Below are 19,097 nucleotides of genomic sequence, written 5' to 3' on the forward strand. Positions count from 1 at the left end.
ACCGTATTTCTCCGAACTTCGAACAGATCTCTTTATCTCTCCGCAAACTAGAGATTTAGGGTCGTGCTAGACAGGATTGGATCGAGGGGAAAATCTGCACCGAATCTTGCACCTTTGTCTTCACTGACGGTTCCAAGATGGAATCGGGAATCGAACTGCCGAATACTGCTAGTGCTTTTCAGGTAGAAGTCTTTGTGATCCTGCCGGCATGCAAAATGCCTAAGGAACGGGAGGAGATGGAGATATTAACATTTTCTCCGATGTTCAAGCCGCGATTAAGGCTCTGACGACGCCATGATTCAGAACGAACTGCATCATCCTCCTGTAAAGAGGAGATCAAATCTCTTGGGTGTGCAGGTAACATTTCTCTGATTTGAGTTCCAGGACATAGGAACATAGAGGGAAATGAAATTGCTGACGAGCTTGCCAGAAAGGGGACTGAATTGGCCTCAGAGACCTCCTACCCGGTCATCGGCATCCCCTTGACAGTTGTTAAAGGGAGTTATTTTTCAGGAAAGCGCAGAAAAGATGGAGCTCCATTTCTTCATGTGCTATTTCGAAAATCCTTTGGCGCCACTACGATATACGAAGGACTCATAAAGTCCTTTAGACTCCTCGTCATTCAATTTCCAAAGTCGTAGCTGTGTTTACCGGTCACTGGACGATCGGCACACACGCGGAAAAGCTAGGGTTACCATTTAACCCCCATTGCAGAAGCTGTGGGGACCTTTCATTTTCTCTGTAAATGTCCGGGCTTGGCAGCTAGACGGCTAAGGTGCTGGGCGCTCCTTTCTTCGACAGCCTGGGTCAGAGCGCCAACCTAAATCTAATCAATCTCTGGCTAGCTGTAGATATATGCCTGTTGGAAGTCTCATAATGGTATCAAAACGGCGCTTTAGTGCTACTTGAGGAGTGCCAAACCGGCACTTCAACCATTTTACCTATATATGGTTATTCAATAGGTGCGCTTCAACTTTTTTCCGATAGGGAAGACGAACGACGCAATATTTTTTATTTTTCGCTTGTCATTTATAAACTTCATTAGTATACATTTCATCATGGAACGCTACACACTTGAGCAACGATTGCAAATCGGGCAAATTTTTTATGAAAATAATCGTTCTGTTGCTGCTACTTTAAGAGCATTACGGCCATTTTACGGTCCATTTAACAAGCCGTCCCGTTTTGGGGTTATGTGAAGTCATTGGTCTACAGTAACAAGCCGGCGACGATTTGTGAGCTCAGAGCCAATATTGAACGCGAAATCCCTGGAATTTCGGCCGATTTATGCAAAAGAGTGGTCAAAAATTGGGTTCAACGATTGGACTTCGTAAAACGTACACGCGGTGGTCATGCAAAAGAAATCGAATTTCATACTTAAATGTATATGTTCAAACTCGATAATCAAAAAAAAAATTAGTTAAAAAAGTCAAACCGTTTGTGTTTTATTCAAAAAAGTTCAAAAGTTGAAGCGCTCTTACTGAAAAACCCTATACATACATCAATTGTACACAGTAGGCTGTTAACGCAGCCGGCTGTGAATAAGTGCCACGATGTAGCCGAACAATTTTTAGGATTGCAATACAATAGGAGTACGAATAATATCCCGTTCCAGATGCTCTTCATACATATGTAAGTCTAGCATCAATCACGACTGCTAAATACGGTTTCATATGCATTTCAGCATAAAAAAAATGCTCCCCACAAAATGCTCTTCAAATATTTACTTAGCACACTTTTTAAGGATTCCTAGCTATAGAGTCGCTAAATTTTTTGTCAGTATTTTCTTCGCCTATTGGTAACCTTTCTAAGACAATATTTATAAATTTTGTCCACTTTTTACTTACATTCCGCTATCATTAAAAAATTAAAAGCCATGCACTGTGGCGCTTTAGAACATAACTGCGAGTCTCGCCGAACGCCATGAACCTTTGCATTAATAACCATTAATAATTCAATTTTTTGCCTGTAGTATGAGAAAAAGTAACGCCAGAAAAGTGGGCATGTCATCAACATCTATTTTTGGTGCGAAAGCTTGGGTGCCGTTAAAAGCTTATGCAGATATTTTCCTTTATGCCGCAAGTCATGGCATTCGGCACCATAGTGCGATAAGCTGAACGGAACATAGGGAGGAGGACGTTAGGGTGTTTCATTTAACGCATAATTACAAACACATGCCAAAGAGCATTTGCTTTTGCCATATTTTCTGAATTTATGTTGACTGAAACATGTAAATGTCATTTCTCATTAAAATGTCATTTCTCATGCAAATGCCCTAAATTCAAAAATATTTTTTCTCTGAATGCATATTTATGTATGTTCAGAGGTATATGCGAAATTATCAAGCAGTCCAGCAGTCCACTGGTTGTTGTAATGTCGTTTTAATTGGCTCAAGCAGGAAATAGCAATCACCTCACTAACCCCTTTTCCCCGGCTTATTGTTGTTTGCTTTCCATTTATAAGTAGTTATCTCCCATATTTTGACAGATTTATCAGACATTGTTAAATGTTATCATGAATGTTAAAATTTACTGTAATTCAGTTTACATTATGGCTACAACAGAGATTTCTTATTTCCTCTGCGGGTGAACCGACTGAGTGGTTCTAAGGCGGAAATTCTTAGCTTTGGTTTTTAATTTTTCCATAGAATTCTTCTGAATTGGAAATTTATTTGCAGGTTACAGATATACATATATCCATATATGTAATTCGTACCATGCAACTATTTAGTAACATAGCATTCGTTATGCTTAGCACAAAATAATAATAATTACTAGAATTATGAATATACTGGGCCGCGTAACTAATGAGTTTTAACGCACGAATTCAGAAATTTACTGCTAAAGGACGATTAGAGTTGCGAGCTGTTTGACAAATATAATAAAAAAACTAATCAACATATATACATACATTCCTTATTAGTTCTCTAATAACCAGGACCGACTTTTGGCGTGGTCAACAAAAATTCCTCTAAAAACTACATACATAAATAAAAAATGTATAAAAAGGGAATTCCCAAAACTTAAATAATATATGCTAGCACGTGTTTGTTCTCAGGCCATGGGTTTGGCTTATTTCGATTCGCAAAATTCCATTCGAAAATTCATTTGAAAGCCAAATTTGGCAGTGCTCAGACATAAAAAAATCAATTTATTGAAACAGACATTTAAAAAAACAGTAAAAATATATGTAGTTAATTTCAACATATAGAGCTAAAAAACTACTGGTGAGTAGGAAATGTAAAATATTTATTAAGAGATGAAAAATATACTGGCATTTAGTAAATTAAATGTATTAAAATCGCTGCGAAAGTGAAACCGCCTAAAGGCGGAGTTGGGCATTGCGCGCAAAATTGGTGGGCACTGAGTGCTTTTAAATGCTCGTGTTTTTTTAAGTTTTGCTGTTTTCCATAGTAATATCGCGTGAAAAAATTCTGAGAAAGAGATTTCTGCGATGATGAATGAAACTCCAACCGGAAGAATGCGATTGCGATGATGACGATGAAGAGGCTGCTATTGACTAAATGTTTGATAAAGACATCAACTCTAGATATGCACTAATTAATGCAATAAATTTGAGTATCCTGGATGATTTTTAGGCAAATGCAACTTCAAGTAGGACTCTTTCATCAGAGGAAAATACTGCACCCGCTTTCGATCCGATTGGTCCAACTTCAGCCGGTACTTCTGTTGCTCTTCCGTCTCAGTCAAGCAAACGTCGACGTGAACCTCCCCGTGCAGCTCCCTGAGTTACTGTTCCAAGGAGTGGTATTTTTCTTGGTAAAGCAAATAAATTAAACAAATAATTGACCCACTCTCACTCTCAAATCTATTATTAAGAAGAAGAATCAATTGCCTCTATATGCGAATGAGCTTGTGTTCCAAGACTACAAGGAAATGACAGTAGAATTGAAAGTACTGCAGACGCCTTATAATCGCTTCAAATATTTCTTGACAGATGAGTTTCTAAATGTACGGATAGTTTAGTAATACGTCACTTGCTGGTAAACTTCATACATACTATATATGTTTTTTCGTGTTTAGCTCTTGGCCGAGCAAATGAATTTATAGCTCGTCAAAATTTTTTTAATAAGGATATTTTTTTAGTATTTAGTGAGTACGAAAAATTGTAATTTAACTTAATTGTCTTTTCTGTTAAATTTTCTTTTGTAGTAAATAGTCAGTAAGAACAATTGTTTATTGATTTCTGATTGATTAAATAAATAAATAAACAAAAAGATGTCAAAACGCGGTTCGCAACAGATGGCGCTGAACTTCAAAAATTTATTGGCTTCAAATTTACAGGTTCTTCATATCAGTCTATCGATATTCAAATGTTCGTTCGTATTGGGGAAAACATTCGTTTGAAATAATAAGGAATACGATGACTCGAAATAGATTTGCTGAACTTCATAAACGACTGTATTTTAGCGATAATTCATCCGTCATTCCCAAAGATCAGCCTGGTTATGATCGATTATTTGAAGAGAAATTTAGCCAAAGACTTCAAGCTGTTCCCATGCTTCAAAGGCTGAGCGTCGATGAGCAAATGTACTCGACAAAAATGCAGGGCAAGCAGACCCGCCAAAAAAATTATTCAATTAAAAATTTAGAATAAAATAAGAATTAATATCCAACACAAAAAAATTATTCATTTAAAAAATTTAGAATAAAATAAGAATTAATATCCAACACAAAAAGATTATTCATTTAAAAAATTTAGAATAAAATAAGAATTAATATCCAACACAAAAAAATTATTCATTTAAAAAATTTAGAATAAAATAAGAGTTAATATCCAACACAAAAAAATTATTAATTTAAAAAATTTAGATTAAATGAGAATTAATATCCAACACAAAAAAATTATTCATTTAAAAAATTTAGAATAAAATAAGAATTAATATCCAACACAAAAAAATTATTCATTTAAAAAATTTAGAATAAAATAAGAATTAATATCCAACACAAAAAAATTATTCATTTAAAAAATTTAGAATAAAATAAGAGTTAATATCCAACACAAAAAAATTATTAATTTAAAAAATTTAGATTAAATGAGAATTAATATCCAACACAAAAAAATTATTCATTTAAAAAATTTAGAATAAAATAAGAATTAATATCCAACACAAAAAAATTATTCATTTAAAAAATTTAGAATAAAATAAGAATTAATATCCAACACAAAAAAATTATTCATTTCAAAAATTTAGAAAGAAGTAAAAAAAATTATTCATTTAAAAAATTTAGAATAAAATAAGAATTAATATCCAATACAAAAAAATTATTCATTTATAAAATTTAGAATAAAATAGGAATTAGAATCCAACACAAAAAAATTATTCATTTAAAAAATTTACAATAAAATAAGAATTAATATCCTACACAAAACAATTATTCATTTAAAAAAATTTGAATAAATTAAGAATTAATATCCAACACAAAAAAATTATTCATTTAAAAAATTTAGAATAAAATAAGAATTAAAATCCAACACAAAAAAATTATTCATTTACAAAATTTAGAATAAAGTAAGAATTAGAATCCAACACAACAAAATTATTCATTTAAAAAATTTAGAATAAAAGAAGAATTAGAATCCAACACAAAAAAATTATTCATTTAAAAAATTTAGAATAAAATGAGAATTAGAATCCAACACAAAAAAATTATTCATTTAAAAAATTTAGAATAAAATAAGAATTAGAATCCAACACAAAAAAATTATTCATTTAAAAAATTTAGAATAAAATAAGAATTAATATCGAACACAAAAAAAATTATTCTATTAAAAAATTTAAAATAAAATAAGAATTAATATTCAACTAAAAAAAATTATTCATTTAAAAAATTTAGAATAAAATAAGAATTAATATCCAACACAAAAAAATTATTCATTTAAAAAATTTAGAATAAAATAAGAGTTAATATCCAACACAAAAAAATTATTCATTTAAAAATTTTAGAATAAAATAAGATTTAATATCCAACACAAAAAAAATTATTCAATTAAAAATTTTAGAATAAAATAAGAATAAATACACAACACAAAAAACATTATTCATTTAAAAAATTTTGAATAAAATAAGAATTAATATCCAACACAAAAAAATTATTCATTTAAAAATTTTAGAATAAAATAAGAATAAATATCCAACACAAAAAAATTATTCAATTAAAAAATTTAGAATAAAATAAGAATAAATAATAAAATAAGAAGAATATAAGGTAATGTTAGAGTCTAATAAAAAAAGGGTTTAAATTTGTTCCTTTTGGCCAAAAATTAGTCTAAAATGATTATTTGAACGCAAAAGAAAAATCAGGCGTTTGAGGTTACTCTGAGGTTCTCTCTGGGGTACTAATGTTAGTCGATTCAACTAACATAGTTTACATTTTGCAGCACAGTTTTTCTCTCATTTTGCCAATCGGCTTCATGTAATCCTCGCGTATTCTTATTTGACGATGATCCCCTGTTATTAACATTCATATCATTGCAAAAGTGTTGTTATTTTGTAGTTATGAAGCTCATGTTAGACACTTTGACTATTAATTAGCATTTACGTATCTTAAAGTCTTTTTAGCAACATTTTGTTGTCGAGTTTGAGGTGAAGAGTGTTTGTTTTTTGTACTTTGGTTTGGAAATAAAAGTTTCCATTATAAGTTAACGAATTTAATATGTATATTACTTTTTGCATTTTTTATTTTGTATTAAAATATTCCACAGTTCACTGTTCGTTCATAAAGAAAATATTTCAATATGTAAAAAAGAGGCAAAAATCAACAACATAAATTGCTTTCAAAACGGCTTTCACCTCATCGGAGTGACCTTCAGCATATAAAATTGCTTTATGTGTAAAAAAAATAAGAAAACAAAAGCCAATGTGCAAAGTTTTTTGCCCACACTTAGTCAGCCATCAGCCGTGACCTTTTTGAATACAAAAGCATACAAGTAAAAAAAGAATTTTCTGCTAAATGGGCATAGATAGATATACTTATATGGGCATGTGGACCTATAAGCTGAAATGTTAACAGCCATATTTTATGGGTTGCTTTTTATTAGGGCATCATTCAGGATTTATTGGTTGTCAGCAATAAGTAGAAGCTGGCCACGGTAACATTTAATAGCGTCACTATAACGAAAACAACACTTCCAATTTCAATTCAGATAAAAAATATGAAGTGTTTATGGGTTGCTGATTTCATTGGCTGAAAGCGGAGCATAAAATAAAAATATTTCTAAAACTGAGCGTATGCAAATTTGTTGCTTATAGGCCACGCCGTCCAAATGGATTAGCTAACATATTTCACCGGAAATCGTGCACAAATGTAAATAAAATACAAAACAAGTAAGGATGGTTAAATGCGGTTCGGATCGAACTTTATTTAAGTTTACACCGGCTGCATGCTCATACGCTTAAACTTGCAATCGCTCGGAAAGCGAACACTTCATATTTTAATTAAATTGCATGCATTTTAGCCAACAAAAATAAGAACAAGTCGAGTGTTGACACTCTTCATTGGAGATAATTTTGAAAATATCAACAAGAAATATGAACCAACAACGAGAGCAGTGGTCCGAACATTCCTATCTCACTAAAAATGCCAATGACAGGTCTGGACAGCAGTGCGTATTAAATTACAGCACATCAACAACTACAACAGCGGAGACGTTAACAGCAACTATGTTAAGTTAAAAGTAAAAGTAGTAACAGCGCAGCAACAATTGAATAAACAGGGCGAGAATAGGGTACCAGTAAGCGAGAGCACAGTAGCAATAAGAATGGGTTTGCAATGGTGTTGTTTTTTTGTCTTGCCTCATATTGCTTTTCTTGCTTTTCTTGCTTCTTTGAGCATTCTACAAATTTCTAATAATATTAAAGAAAATAAATAAATAAATAATTAGCGCGTGCACTTCTGTTAGGTGTTTGGCCGAGCTCCTCCTCCTATTTGTGGTGTGCGTCTTTATTTTGTTCCACAAATGGAGCGATCTACAATTTGAGTCGGACTCCGAACGACAGATATTTTTATGAGGAGCTTTTTCATGGTAGAAATGAACTCGGAAGTTTGTCATTGCCTGCCGAGAGGCAACCGCTATGAGAAACAACTTTTTCTATTATTTGATGTTCATACACGAAGATTCGAACCTACGTCCCCCCGAATGGTAGTCACGCACCAACTCATTCGGCTACGGCGGCCGCCTCTAATAATATGGGTTAGTATTAATATTACAGAAATATCAGGGCTTTTTATTTATTTATTTATTTTTTTTTTTTTTTGAGTTATTGACCAATTTCGACTGTCTAATTTTTTTGCTGAGCTTTGCATTTTTCCCCCATATAAAAAGTATGATGCAAGGAGAATTTTGAGTCAATTTCAATTTTGCACTTTATTGTACTAAAATCCAAGGGCTATGTAATTTTTTTTTTCTGTTTAAAAAGTATGAAATTTTTTCGAATTTTTAAAAATCTTCTACACAGTTCGAAACAGACATATTACATATTCATGAAATTTAAAAAACACAGAAGGAAATAGTCGAAACTGGTATACAGGGTGTGTCAGTCAGACAGACGATGTTAATTTTTTAGAGTTTTTTTTAAATAAATAATTATTTTTTATAATTTTTTATAATTATTTTTGTGGCCTGCGATCCATCTTTTACTGACAAAACGATCCAATAAACAAATCAACTGTTCACTAAATCGCGAAACAACCGTCCTTCACACTATAATTATGATCAGAATCAATTCCGCCGGTAGTCCCGATTAACACCGCTGTCTGTTTAGGCTATAATAGCTTTAACTTTACTTGCAAGGCTCTCATCATACCCGTCCTAACGTATGGCGCAGAAGCTTGGACGATGACAATATCCGATGTGGAGCTCCTTGGAGTGTTTGAGAGAAAGATTCTGTAGAAATTTTTTGGGCCTTTGCACGTTAGCGACGACGACTATCACATGCGAAGGAACAATGAATGAGCTGTATGAGTTTTGCGACGAGATTGATATAACGCAGCGAATAAAGGAGCGGCGGCTACGTTGGCTGGGTCAGGTCGTCCGAATGGATACAAACGCTCCGGCTCTAAAAGTACTCCATGCGATACCAGCTGGTGGTAGCAGAGGAAGAGGAAGGCCTCCTCTAAGTGAAAACAAATTTAAGGTGGAAAAGGACTTGGCTTCACTTGGTGTGAACAAATGGCGCCGGTTAATATGAGAAAGAAACGACTGGCGCGGTTTATTGAACTCAGCCAAAATCGTGCAGAAGAAGAAGAATACGCATTTGTTTATTAACCCTGCCCAACCCGTGGCTAAAAAAAACGTATGAAAATTTTTCAAATATGGGTCAATAAATAGTTTTTATGAATCTAAAACATGCGTCAACACTAAATTTGGTCCGTCATATGTCTTACATTATTTTAAAGGGCTGATAACGAAAATACTAATGCGGTGAAAGAGAAAAAACAACTTTTTTATAAAATTAAAGCGTAATACAAGGTGGCGCAAAATTTGTCATCCACCAATTTTGTTTTTTAATAACTTTCTTAAAAAAAATAATAATAATAATTGCCGCGTACACTTCTGTTAGGTATTTGGGCGAGCTTCTCCTCCTATTTGTGGCGTGCGTCTTCATGTTGTTCCACAAATGAAGGGACTTACCGTTTTAAGCCGACTCCGAACGACAGATGGTTTCTTATAAGAAGCTTTTCATGGCAGAAGTACACTCGGACACTGCCTATCGAGGGACGACCGCAATTAGAAAAAAACGTTCCCTATAATTTTGTTGTTTCAACTATGGCTTTCTTACTAAATAAATAAATGATTTTGAATGCGGGAAATCTATTGCTCGGACTCTATTGCTTGTCCGCTTGTATGCTACAGCTGTCCAGTTCGCAAGTGTCAAATATGATGGACGCACGACGCCATTTGTAAAAATTACAAGTCTGCCGATAGAGTGATTAATTTTGTGCCATCTTGTATTATGGGAAGTTTGGTTTATTTTTAATGGAGCAAAAATTACTGAATTTTCTTGTTTTCATTTGCAAAAATTATAAATCCGCCGATAGGGTAATTAATTTTGTGCTACCTTGTAGTATTGGGAAATTCGTTTTTTTTTTAATGAAAAAACGTCTGAATTTTCTTCTTTTCATTCGCAAAAATTAAAAATCTGCCGATAGGGGGATTAATTTTGTGCCAGCTTGTATTATGGGGAGTTCGATTTATTTTTTAATAGAGCAAAAACCACTGAATTTTCTTCTTTTAATTTACAAAGATTATAAATCTTCCGATAGGGTGATTAATTTTGCGCCACCTTGTAGTATGGGGTAATTTGTTTTTTTTTCTTTAATGAAGCAGTAATCGAATTTTCTTAAGAAAATATTACCAATGTGCAAAACAGAGTGTGAAATAAAACTTTTTTTATTCAAAAGAATTTTGAACTAAATAAATCTATTTTTACATTGTCGGCGCACATTTGCAGTTTGCTTCAAGTTTTGTATGCCTCAAATATATGTAATTTTTCCTTTATTAAATTGTGCTACTTTTCAACCTTAAAACTCAATTTGGCACACTTCCCGCCTCAACAAAATTCATCAATAATGCAAAGTGAATTTTAATTATAAAAAAATTTACCTATAAAATGCGACGGAACGCTGCAGATTATTATTTATTAATATCAAAAAAAATTAAAAAATTTTGGGTAGCACCTAAACCAAGGTAGATTATTGACAAATTTCTTTTTTGTTTTTTTATTTTATGTCAATGCGTTGTTTCTGTCATACGCACAAATGTCATGAATGATGTGAAACGTAGCTACCGACTTACATGCTTACTTATTTAGTGTGTGCTAGTATGTAATTTTCGCTTTCTATGCGTGCTTATGGATAATGGCTGCATTTTTTGTTTTTCAATTTATATGCACAAAAGCGCACAATCGATTCATATAAAGGAGATACAAAAAGCCACATATGAAAATATGAATAAAAAATGTGTAAATATGTTTGTACATTTATGCCTTGAAGCTTGTAACTAATAATATGTATTCATAATAAATGGCGTCGGAAATCGTTTTTCACCCCTAAAACGAAAATGAAATAAACATATTTCTACACTTTTGAATTTGTAGTTCACATATTTTTGGTAAGTAAGTTAAGTTTCGATTTCATAACCAAAATTGATAAACAAAATCCAATTCCGCATGGCCTGCAGAAAAAATTACAAGTCGCTGCGAATCAACGGCACCACCAAATGATGGCTACAAACACCCACAAATACAAACACCACTTGTCTGCCCCCACTACCCATGCATGCACATGTGTATGTGTATATGTGTGTGAATGTTTGTACACTTTTAATTGTATCGCAACAGAAAATTGGCACAAGCAGCGTCGATTGACAAAAGTCAATCACAATACGTTGAAATATGTACATGGAACTCTCATACATACATATCTACATACATGCACGCATATATACTCTAGAGTACTACACATGGCTAACTAGCGAAATTTGTTGTTATTGTCTCACGCATTGCATTTCTTTCGATTGACGCGCAATTTCTTCATTTGACACGTTGGGTATTTATGTCGTATTTGTTGTTATTGCCACAGCGGCTACTGGCGGCCGCGTAAGAGTGCCGCCCTTGCATACCAATTAGGATGAAAACGAAACACACACACAAGCGCGCATGTGTTCGTCTTCATTTCTACTCGTTTTTCGTTGAATTTTTTTTTTTGCTATGGACTAATGTTTTGGCCAAAACCGTACATGCTGGCAGTCGTCGCCACTCTCAGCCAAGTTTAAGTTTAGTTGTGGACATGGAAAAAGTGTTATTGGCAATGGAACTGCATTGCGTTGTTGAAGAATATATACCCTTCCAGTCTGCATGCTTTACTCCGCCACTCTTCTCTCCCCTCCTTCTTCTCCTGCTTCCCAGGTTGCGCTCGGCACAAAGAAAGCTAAGCTCAATTAAAAAGCAAAAAAAATTGACAAATTCATAGCCAAATTGATTTCAACGCGTCGGTTTTTTTTGGGCAAACCTTGCAAGAGTGGCGCTATTGCCACACCAATCGTGCTGTCGCCGTTGTCCAAAAACGTTTACGCGTACCTGCAACGTTTAACTTATCGCCATGTCTTATTTGTGGCTTAGCGCTTGGTCGTTCCTCCCAACTCCCAACTCCCACATTGCCCACCTTCTTAGCCGCTAGCCAACAAGCTACCTCTCTAGCCATTGTCCGCTAATGTTTGGTTTCTGGGGAGCGGCAGTATAAAACCATGAGTACACAACCAAGTGGACATCATTGTCTCATTATCGATTCTGTAGTGAACACACAGCAATCCAAGTAGCCAGTCATCGCATAACGATCACTGATAACGCGTCGTTCACAATTTCAATTTCATTTGATTTTTTCCTCCCTTCAAAGCACTTTACGTTTGCTTCGAAAATGGCTTTCCGTTTTACGTCCTTAATCGCGTTCGGTTGTTTGCTGCTCGTTGCCGCTACGCCAATCAATGCTGCCGCCATTGATAATTCTGTGGCTGAGCCACGTATTCGCAATACGGATGAGCTGTTGACCACCATTGTGGATAAGTGTTTCCATGCTAATGGACTGCATTGCCTTAAAGAGAAAGTGTTGACCTATTTGGATGGTGTGGCCGGTGTTGAGGATGATATTAGTGGACGTGCTTTCAGCGAGGATGTCATCGATAAGGTGATCGTTGATCGTGTTTCCAGAATCTTGAACAACAATGAATTCCGCCTACGCTTGCCTGAAACCGGATTCGGCAGCTCAGTGGTTAGCTACAGTGCCGCTCGTGGTTTTGATGTCGAAGTACCTGAGACTGGAGGTGAGTAAGAGCGAAAGTGTTGGTTTAGGTAGTAAATAAAGAAATTACTATCAGATCTGATCTGTACAGTGTTAAATAAGCTAAACAAAAGACCTTGCAGAAGCGGGGAAAGAATGTGAAAGAAAGTGCAAAGACAATTATGAATCAGTGAGTGAAAATTGCAAACCGGGGAAAAGTCTACGATTGCTCAATGGCCTATAACTTAAAAATTATACAGCGCTCTATCGAAATGTCCAAAAAAAGTTCACTGAGGCTAAAAAAAATTGTATTCAACATTAAATTGATTTCCTGTTTTGATAAAAATTGGTTGAAAAATCATATTCGATATAAAATCGATTTCCTGTTTTGATAAGTGAAAATGCATGCTTTGGATTGAAAACTTAAAACTGCAAAACAACGAAGCTATTTTTTTACTTTTTTACTGTTTTGTTTTACTTTCACATTGACAAAAATCAATTTCCTGTTTAGAGGCAACATACTTTGGATATGGCTTCGATGCACTTGAACTTCATAAAAGTGAAAAATAGGGCTTTTTTGAAACCAGATTAGTTTCATAATTTTTTTCTTGTTTTTGCAAATTCGCACCAATTTAAATTAGATAGAGAATTAATTGATGCAATTAAAACCCAAAACTATATTAAATCTAAATTAAATATTTCAAACTTAAAATAAAATTTTCGTTTTTTCAAAAGCACGTTATTGTACTTCGAGCGAACTTTTGAATCACTGTTGGTTAAATTAAGAAAAACAAATTTTTTTAAAAATTTTTTGAATTTTTTGTTTTCAAAACTTTTTGAAATTTTTTTTTTCAACATTTTTTTTTTTAATTTTAAATTTAATTTTTTGGATCACTGCTCGTTAAATGAAGAAAAACATTTTTTTTCAATTTTTTTTTTCAAAATTTTTAAAAAATTTTTATTCACAATTTCTCAAAATCTTTTTTCAAACTTTTTTTTTAATATTTCTTCATGTTAGCGTGAAATGACACGTAAATTACAGAATCGCATTTTTTCTTTCCCTTAAATATGATATTAATTAACTTTTGCTTTAGATTTTTCGAAAATAAAATTTTTCTAATTGAAAATTAATCATATAAATTTGGTTGTTTCGAAAATAAAGTTTTTCTAATAGAAAATTTATTTTCTTAATTTGGATCTTTCGAGTAAATAATGATTTTTTTATTTAATTTCCTTAATTTGCTTATTTTTTCTTGCTATATTTTTATAAGTTTTGGTTCAACCGCTTTTTGACTCATGCAAGAGATAAAAATTCTCAACACAATTTAGTTTAAGTACTCAAAAATATGTTTCCCCTCCGCTTATTACATTTAGATTTCAATAACTCATCTACATTTTGCTATGCTACTCAAACACTTTTTTTACATTTCTACTTAATAATAACTCTTTAACACTCTAATTTTTCTTATTTCTCTTTGTCTTCTCTGTCTCTCATCCCTTCTGCTATGGGCCATCACCACTATTAGCTCGCGGTGAAAAGAAGAAGGACAAATTGATCCTCCCTCTGTTGCTGTTAATGAAATTGAAATTGAAGGTCGTCCTGCCAATCCTTATGGGCTTGATTGGACTCAAAGCATTCAAGGCTTTGATTTTGTCGAAAATCGCCATCAAATTGGTACTTGGCTTCCTCATCTACAACTTGATCACCAAATTGTCGGGCGCTAAGATGATGATGATGCCCGCACCCATGCCAGCGCCTGAATATGGTCCACCCAGCACCACTGCCTCCTCATACGATCCAAGCAGCTGGGAACCAGCTAGCGGCGGCCCATATGCCCGTTGGGACTCACAGAATCTAGCCTACAGCTCATATCATCCCAGCTCTAGCTCGTACAATTCCGGCTCCAGCTCAACTGGCTCATCATCCAGCTACAGCTCATCGTCGTAAATTTTGCGAATGCTGCCGACGCATTTAAGGACATCATAAACCCAAAGAAATTGTATCTCTATTGTGAATCTGAAATAAGGTTGCGCAATAGGGCTGAAGAAAAATGAGAGAGCACAACAATCTGTACATAGAAAAAAAAAACACTGCAAAACCAAAAAGAAGATGGGAAAAATATCGAAAAATCGGAAACTAGGAAAAGAAAAGGACTAAGACAAAAACGCTAAGCTAATATTTTATCCGTGTAGGATATTTATTAATTGTAATTTATTTGTATTAATTTAAGTATTTAGTCATTCTTTCATTTCTATTTTATTCTGCTATTTCTCGACCTACAACTTACTGACTCACTTACTACTCACTTTCACTTTTTCGACTTTCACTTTCTTATTTCAATATTACTTTCAAACGCTACTTTCATCTTCATTCTTTTAGTCAACTACTTTTCTTTAATTTCCTTCGCTTAAATTTTTCTTTTTCTCAGGCCTACTCTCCTATTACTATTTATTACCTTACTCTTTGTCTTATTTCTTTCACTACTTTTATTCTAGTCCTAAATTTCTGTAATTACCTGAATTTTGTTATACATTTTCTTTATTTCCGTTTCACGAACTTCGACCAAAAAGACAAACAAATCCAAAAAGCTAAGTTAATATTTATTTTAATTTATTGAGAAGCAAACAAAAAGTAAAAAAATAAAAAAAGGAATTAAATTTTTACAAAACTTCGGAATTTTACTTCTTTGAGTATGGCTTAATGGCTACACATCTTCGAGTCATTGGTTGGTTGGTTGGTTAAAGCGGTGATTAATCCAGAATCCAGCTAGCGGTTCCGCATCATTTTGTTGCCAAATGGGTACCGATTCTACAATAATGTTATTCTTGCCAGTTCATCTGTTTTTTCGTTACCTTCAATGTTTCGATGCCCCTGCACTCAGATTAAGGTAACGTTATGGTTTTTACTCAAGAAGGTAAGGCTATTCCTACTTTGTTCCACCAGTTTACAGGTTGTTATAGCCATATCCACTGCCTGGATTACAGCTTAGTTATCCCAAAGAATAGCTACATATATTGCCCTTAAAAGAGAAGAGAAAAACGTACAGATTTTTCAAATATAAATGAAAATATATACCTGCTCCAACACCACATTGTTGAGTGAGCGTCCCTTATTCCATTCCCGCTAAGATGGAAAGAGAATGGCAAAATTCTTATTAAATGTTATCGTCGGGACGATGTAATCAGCTCCCCCCGAGGGCTTCTTTCCAGCGAACCGCTTCATTTAACCTAAATGCACCCATAGTAGCCATCTTCTTGATGTGCAGATCTAACGGAATAACGTGTGTCTGTACATCAAAAGCCTCGCTAGGACTTGATCTGATTGCACCGACCCTTATTGCGCAGGCTCATCTTTGTATTCTGCCAAATAATTTTATATTGTAACCTCTCCCTAGCGCTTTCCCCAAACAACCGATCCATGCGATAAAATTGGTCGCCCTTTACAACCAACTGCCTTTTACAACCATAAAGTACCTGCATGCTTAAGTTGAAGACATGTAACTCGTAGCTGCGGCGGACATATGCCGGATGTCATATTTAAAAAATAAATCCCATGAAATTATCTACCAGATTATAATAAAAGCAATTCATTCCGTCAATATTTCTGTTTTGTCCCATCGATTTGTATTATCGTCGAGCCATTTCGAAACAGGAAATAATCGCAGGTTGCTAAAATGGTGGAAAAATCCGTACCTAATTCAAACAATTTTGCTAATTCTACTGCGAACTGGTGCGGAGGTTGGCATCTCCTCTTCAAGGTAATTGATGTGGATGTACACCCACAAAAAACAAACCGTCGCCATGACCCACCTTTAACCTCGATTCACCACGTAATTGGTGTATTGTGATGACTCAGCTCAAAAAATCAGGCGGATTGCGATTGAACAAGGAGTCTTTGAAGTTATCTAAGAATTGCGTTCATCGAAGCTTGGAAAAAACGCGGCACCCAATTTGTCGATTTGAATAGTTTTTCATTACCCAAAATGCTTATAAAGAACTGAATTCATTCATTTGTGTGATAAGTATGTAGGCTTCTGAACTTCGGACACCTTCATGAACCGATCGTCCCACATCATACCGTAAATTTTATCGACCATTTAGATGACCAGAATGTTCGGTGTCACTTGGGTGGTTGCACCACAATTTAATACATTATAAAGCTTTCGTTTAGTATAAGCAGCTTTCTTGTTCAAATCGGGTTCCTTAACAAAACACTGGGTTACTGGCTACTCTAGAAATGTTTAGTAAAAATGGAGGAAGAGTCAAATTTGTAGGCAAAACACCTAGATTTCGAATGGTGTGCTTTATAGCAAAAACTTCATCAATCAGATGGTCTGTCTATCTGTCTGTATGACATTGAATACATCCTAACATACATCAGAACATCATTAATAATTTTTATACTTCCAAGTTAGTTATTATTTCCGACCGACTGTCGCAGTTCCTCCTGTGGCTCCTTGGCACCACAAAATATACTGAGATTTCTTCGGAATCCGAGTGCAGTACAAATTGTGTCTGAGTGCAGTACTTGCTAGTCTTCCGACAAAACCAAAAAAAAATATTACTTACACTCTGTCATCTATTCTTGGGCTATATATGTAATAGCTGTTCAGCAGTCACAGCAGTTTCCAAAATATCGCATACAGCATCAAGCTTTTTGCTCTCGCACGTTCCGGAGCGCCCGAGCGCGCTTTGTTAATTGTTGAATAACTCGAAAAGTATTTGTCGGATTCACTTCAGATTTTTACGCAATATTTCTAAGATATTACACTTTAAGAAAACGCAAAAGAAAATCAATTTATTTTGCAAATTCTGGCTACCCCTAACCCCTTATGTAGTTACCTCTTCCATGCAACGCCTCCTTACAGAGCAGTGCGGACTAACGGCTAACGAACCTCATATATGCTGATTACTCCATTAGTACCTCAGATGCGCCCTCCGGTCCGGTTGAGCTGAAGACCATAGAAAAAATTAAATATTGTTACGAATTTGTTACGTTTTCTCTAAATAAACGCCTCTCTATAATTCCTCTGAGCTCGATCTTTGGTTTGCTGAATAAGAGTCAGAAATGTTTTAGTAAAAGTAATTTTAAGAGTGAGGAGCTATTGCACTGCTATTTTTATGAATATAACTGTACATATATTTATTTGCTACTCGTACTGAAACAAATCAGCTTTAGCTATGAGCTCCGATTGGAACTTCATAAGTGCAACATAGAAGAGATATTAACACGCCTTCAGCTTTGTTATAAACTTGTTTAATATAAATTGAAACTAACCCATCTGCGTGCGTAATAGTTAATACTTTAATATTACTATTATTAATATCATACTTCAGCGGAAATCGATCTGCCCTTTCCGGTTTTGAGTTGAGAATAATTCATTCAACGGCATTAAACAAAACTCTCATTTTGATAATATAGTTATTATATGCATGAATTAAATTAAAAAGCTACTAAGAGAGCAGAAAACTTTTAAAAATACAGCTGCAGACACAAAAATACGAATAGGCACTAAGTTTGCATTTAAAATATTATTGAGCCCAACTCACTGATTTGTAATTCGTAAGATTTAGCGAATAAGCTATTTTTCCTAAAATAAATGCTAGGAGTACGAGGGTGAGCCTATAAATCCCTGACAATTAGAACATATTGTGGCAAAACACGAAAGTTCGCGTACCGACTGGAAATAAAACCGACCGAATGAGATACTAAAAGAAAAACATGAATTCGCCTTGCCACCAGATGACAAGACTGAAGTTGCGTGCGAACCCATCTGGGATGTACATAAAAAATTGACGTTCCAACAGAATAACGCACCAAAGCATACTAGCAAACTAGCTAAGGTGTGATTTCGATCAGAAAATATTAACGTGATGCGATGGCCAGCCACACAACAGCAACATCAACGACCCATTCACCACCAACGCAGACGGAAGGCGAGGTTGTCCCCTGTCGCCCCTTCGCTTCGCCATCGTCTTACACGACGTTATGATCCAATTGACCCTGCACAAAAGAAGTCTCGTATGGAGTTTCACCAGACATCTTGAGTACTTTAACTACGTCGATGACATCTTTCTTCTCTCTCACAAACCCAGACATGCAAGTGAAGACGGGCAGACCAGTCACCCTGGCACACACTGTTGGACTGGAGGTCAACATCGCCAAGACAAAGGCTATGAGAGTCAACCACAGTAAAGCAGACATATAATGGTTGGCGGGTGTCCGGTGGAATTCGTCGAAAGTTTCTGTTACCTCGACTGCACTATCACGATAGACAGTGGAGCAGATGAAGATTTCTG

At 34.6% G+C, this 19,097-nt stretch overlaps 1 protein-coding gene across 1 annotated transcript; it reads left to right on the top strand.

Annotated features, from left to right (window-relative positions):
• The first annotated feature begins 12,437 nt into the window (after window positions 1-12,437).
• LOC129236284 (uncharacterized) lies at window positions 12,438-14,745 on the top strand. Its single transcript, XM_054870581.1, has 2 exons — window positions 12,438-12,840; window positions 14,324-14,745. The coding sequence occupies exons 1-2, from the start codon at window positions 12,438-12,440 to the stop codon at window positions 14,743-14,745; spliced, it is 825 nt and encodes a 274-aa protein (XP_054726556.1).
• The last annotated feature ends 4,352 nt before the right edge of the window (window positions 14,746-19,097 follow it).

Source organism: Anastrepha obliqua, chromosome 1 (assembly GCF_027943255.1).
Source record: "Anastrepha obliqua isolate idAnaObli1 chromosome 1, idAnaObli1_1.0, whole genome shotgun sequence".
Classification (NCBI taxonomy): Eukaryota; Metazoa; Arthropoda; class Insecta; order Diptera; family Tephritidae; genus Anastrepha; species Anastrepha obliqua.

Excerpts from the sequence above, each read along its gene's own strand:
- LOC129236284 (XM_054870581.1), top strand. The coding sequence starts at position 12,438 with ATGGCTTTCCGTTTTACGTCCTTAATCGCGTTCGGTTGTTTGCTGCTC. Across the intron at positions 12,841-14,323 it reads CGAAGTACCTGAGACTGGAG|CTCGCGGTGAAAAGAAGAAG; the intron begins GTGAGTAAGAGC and ends CACCACTATTAG.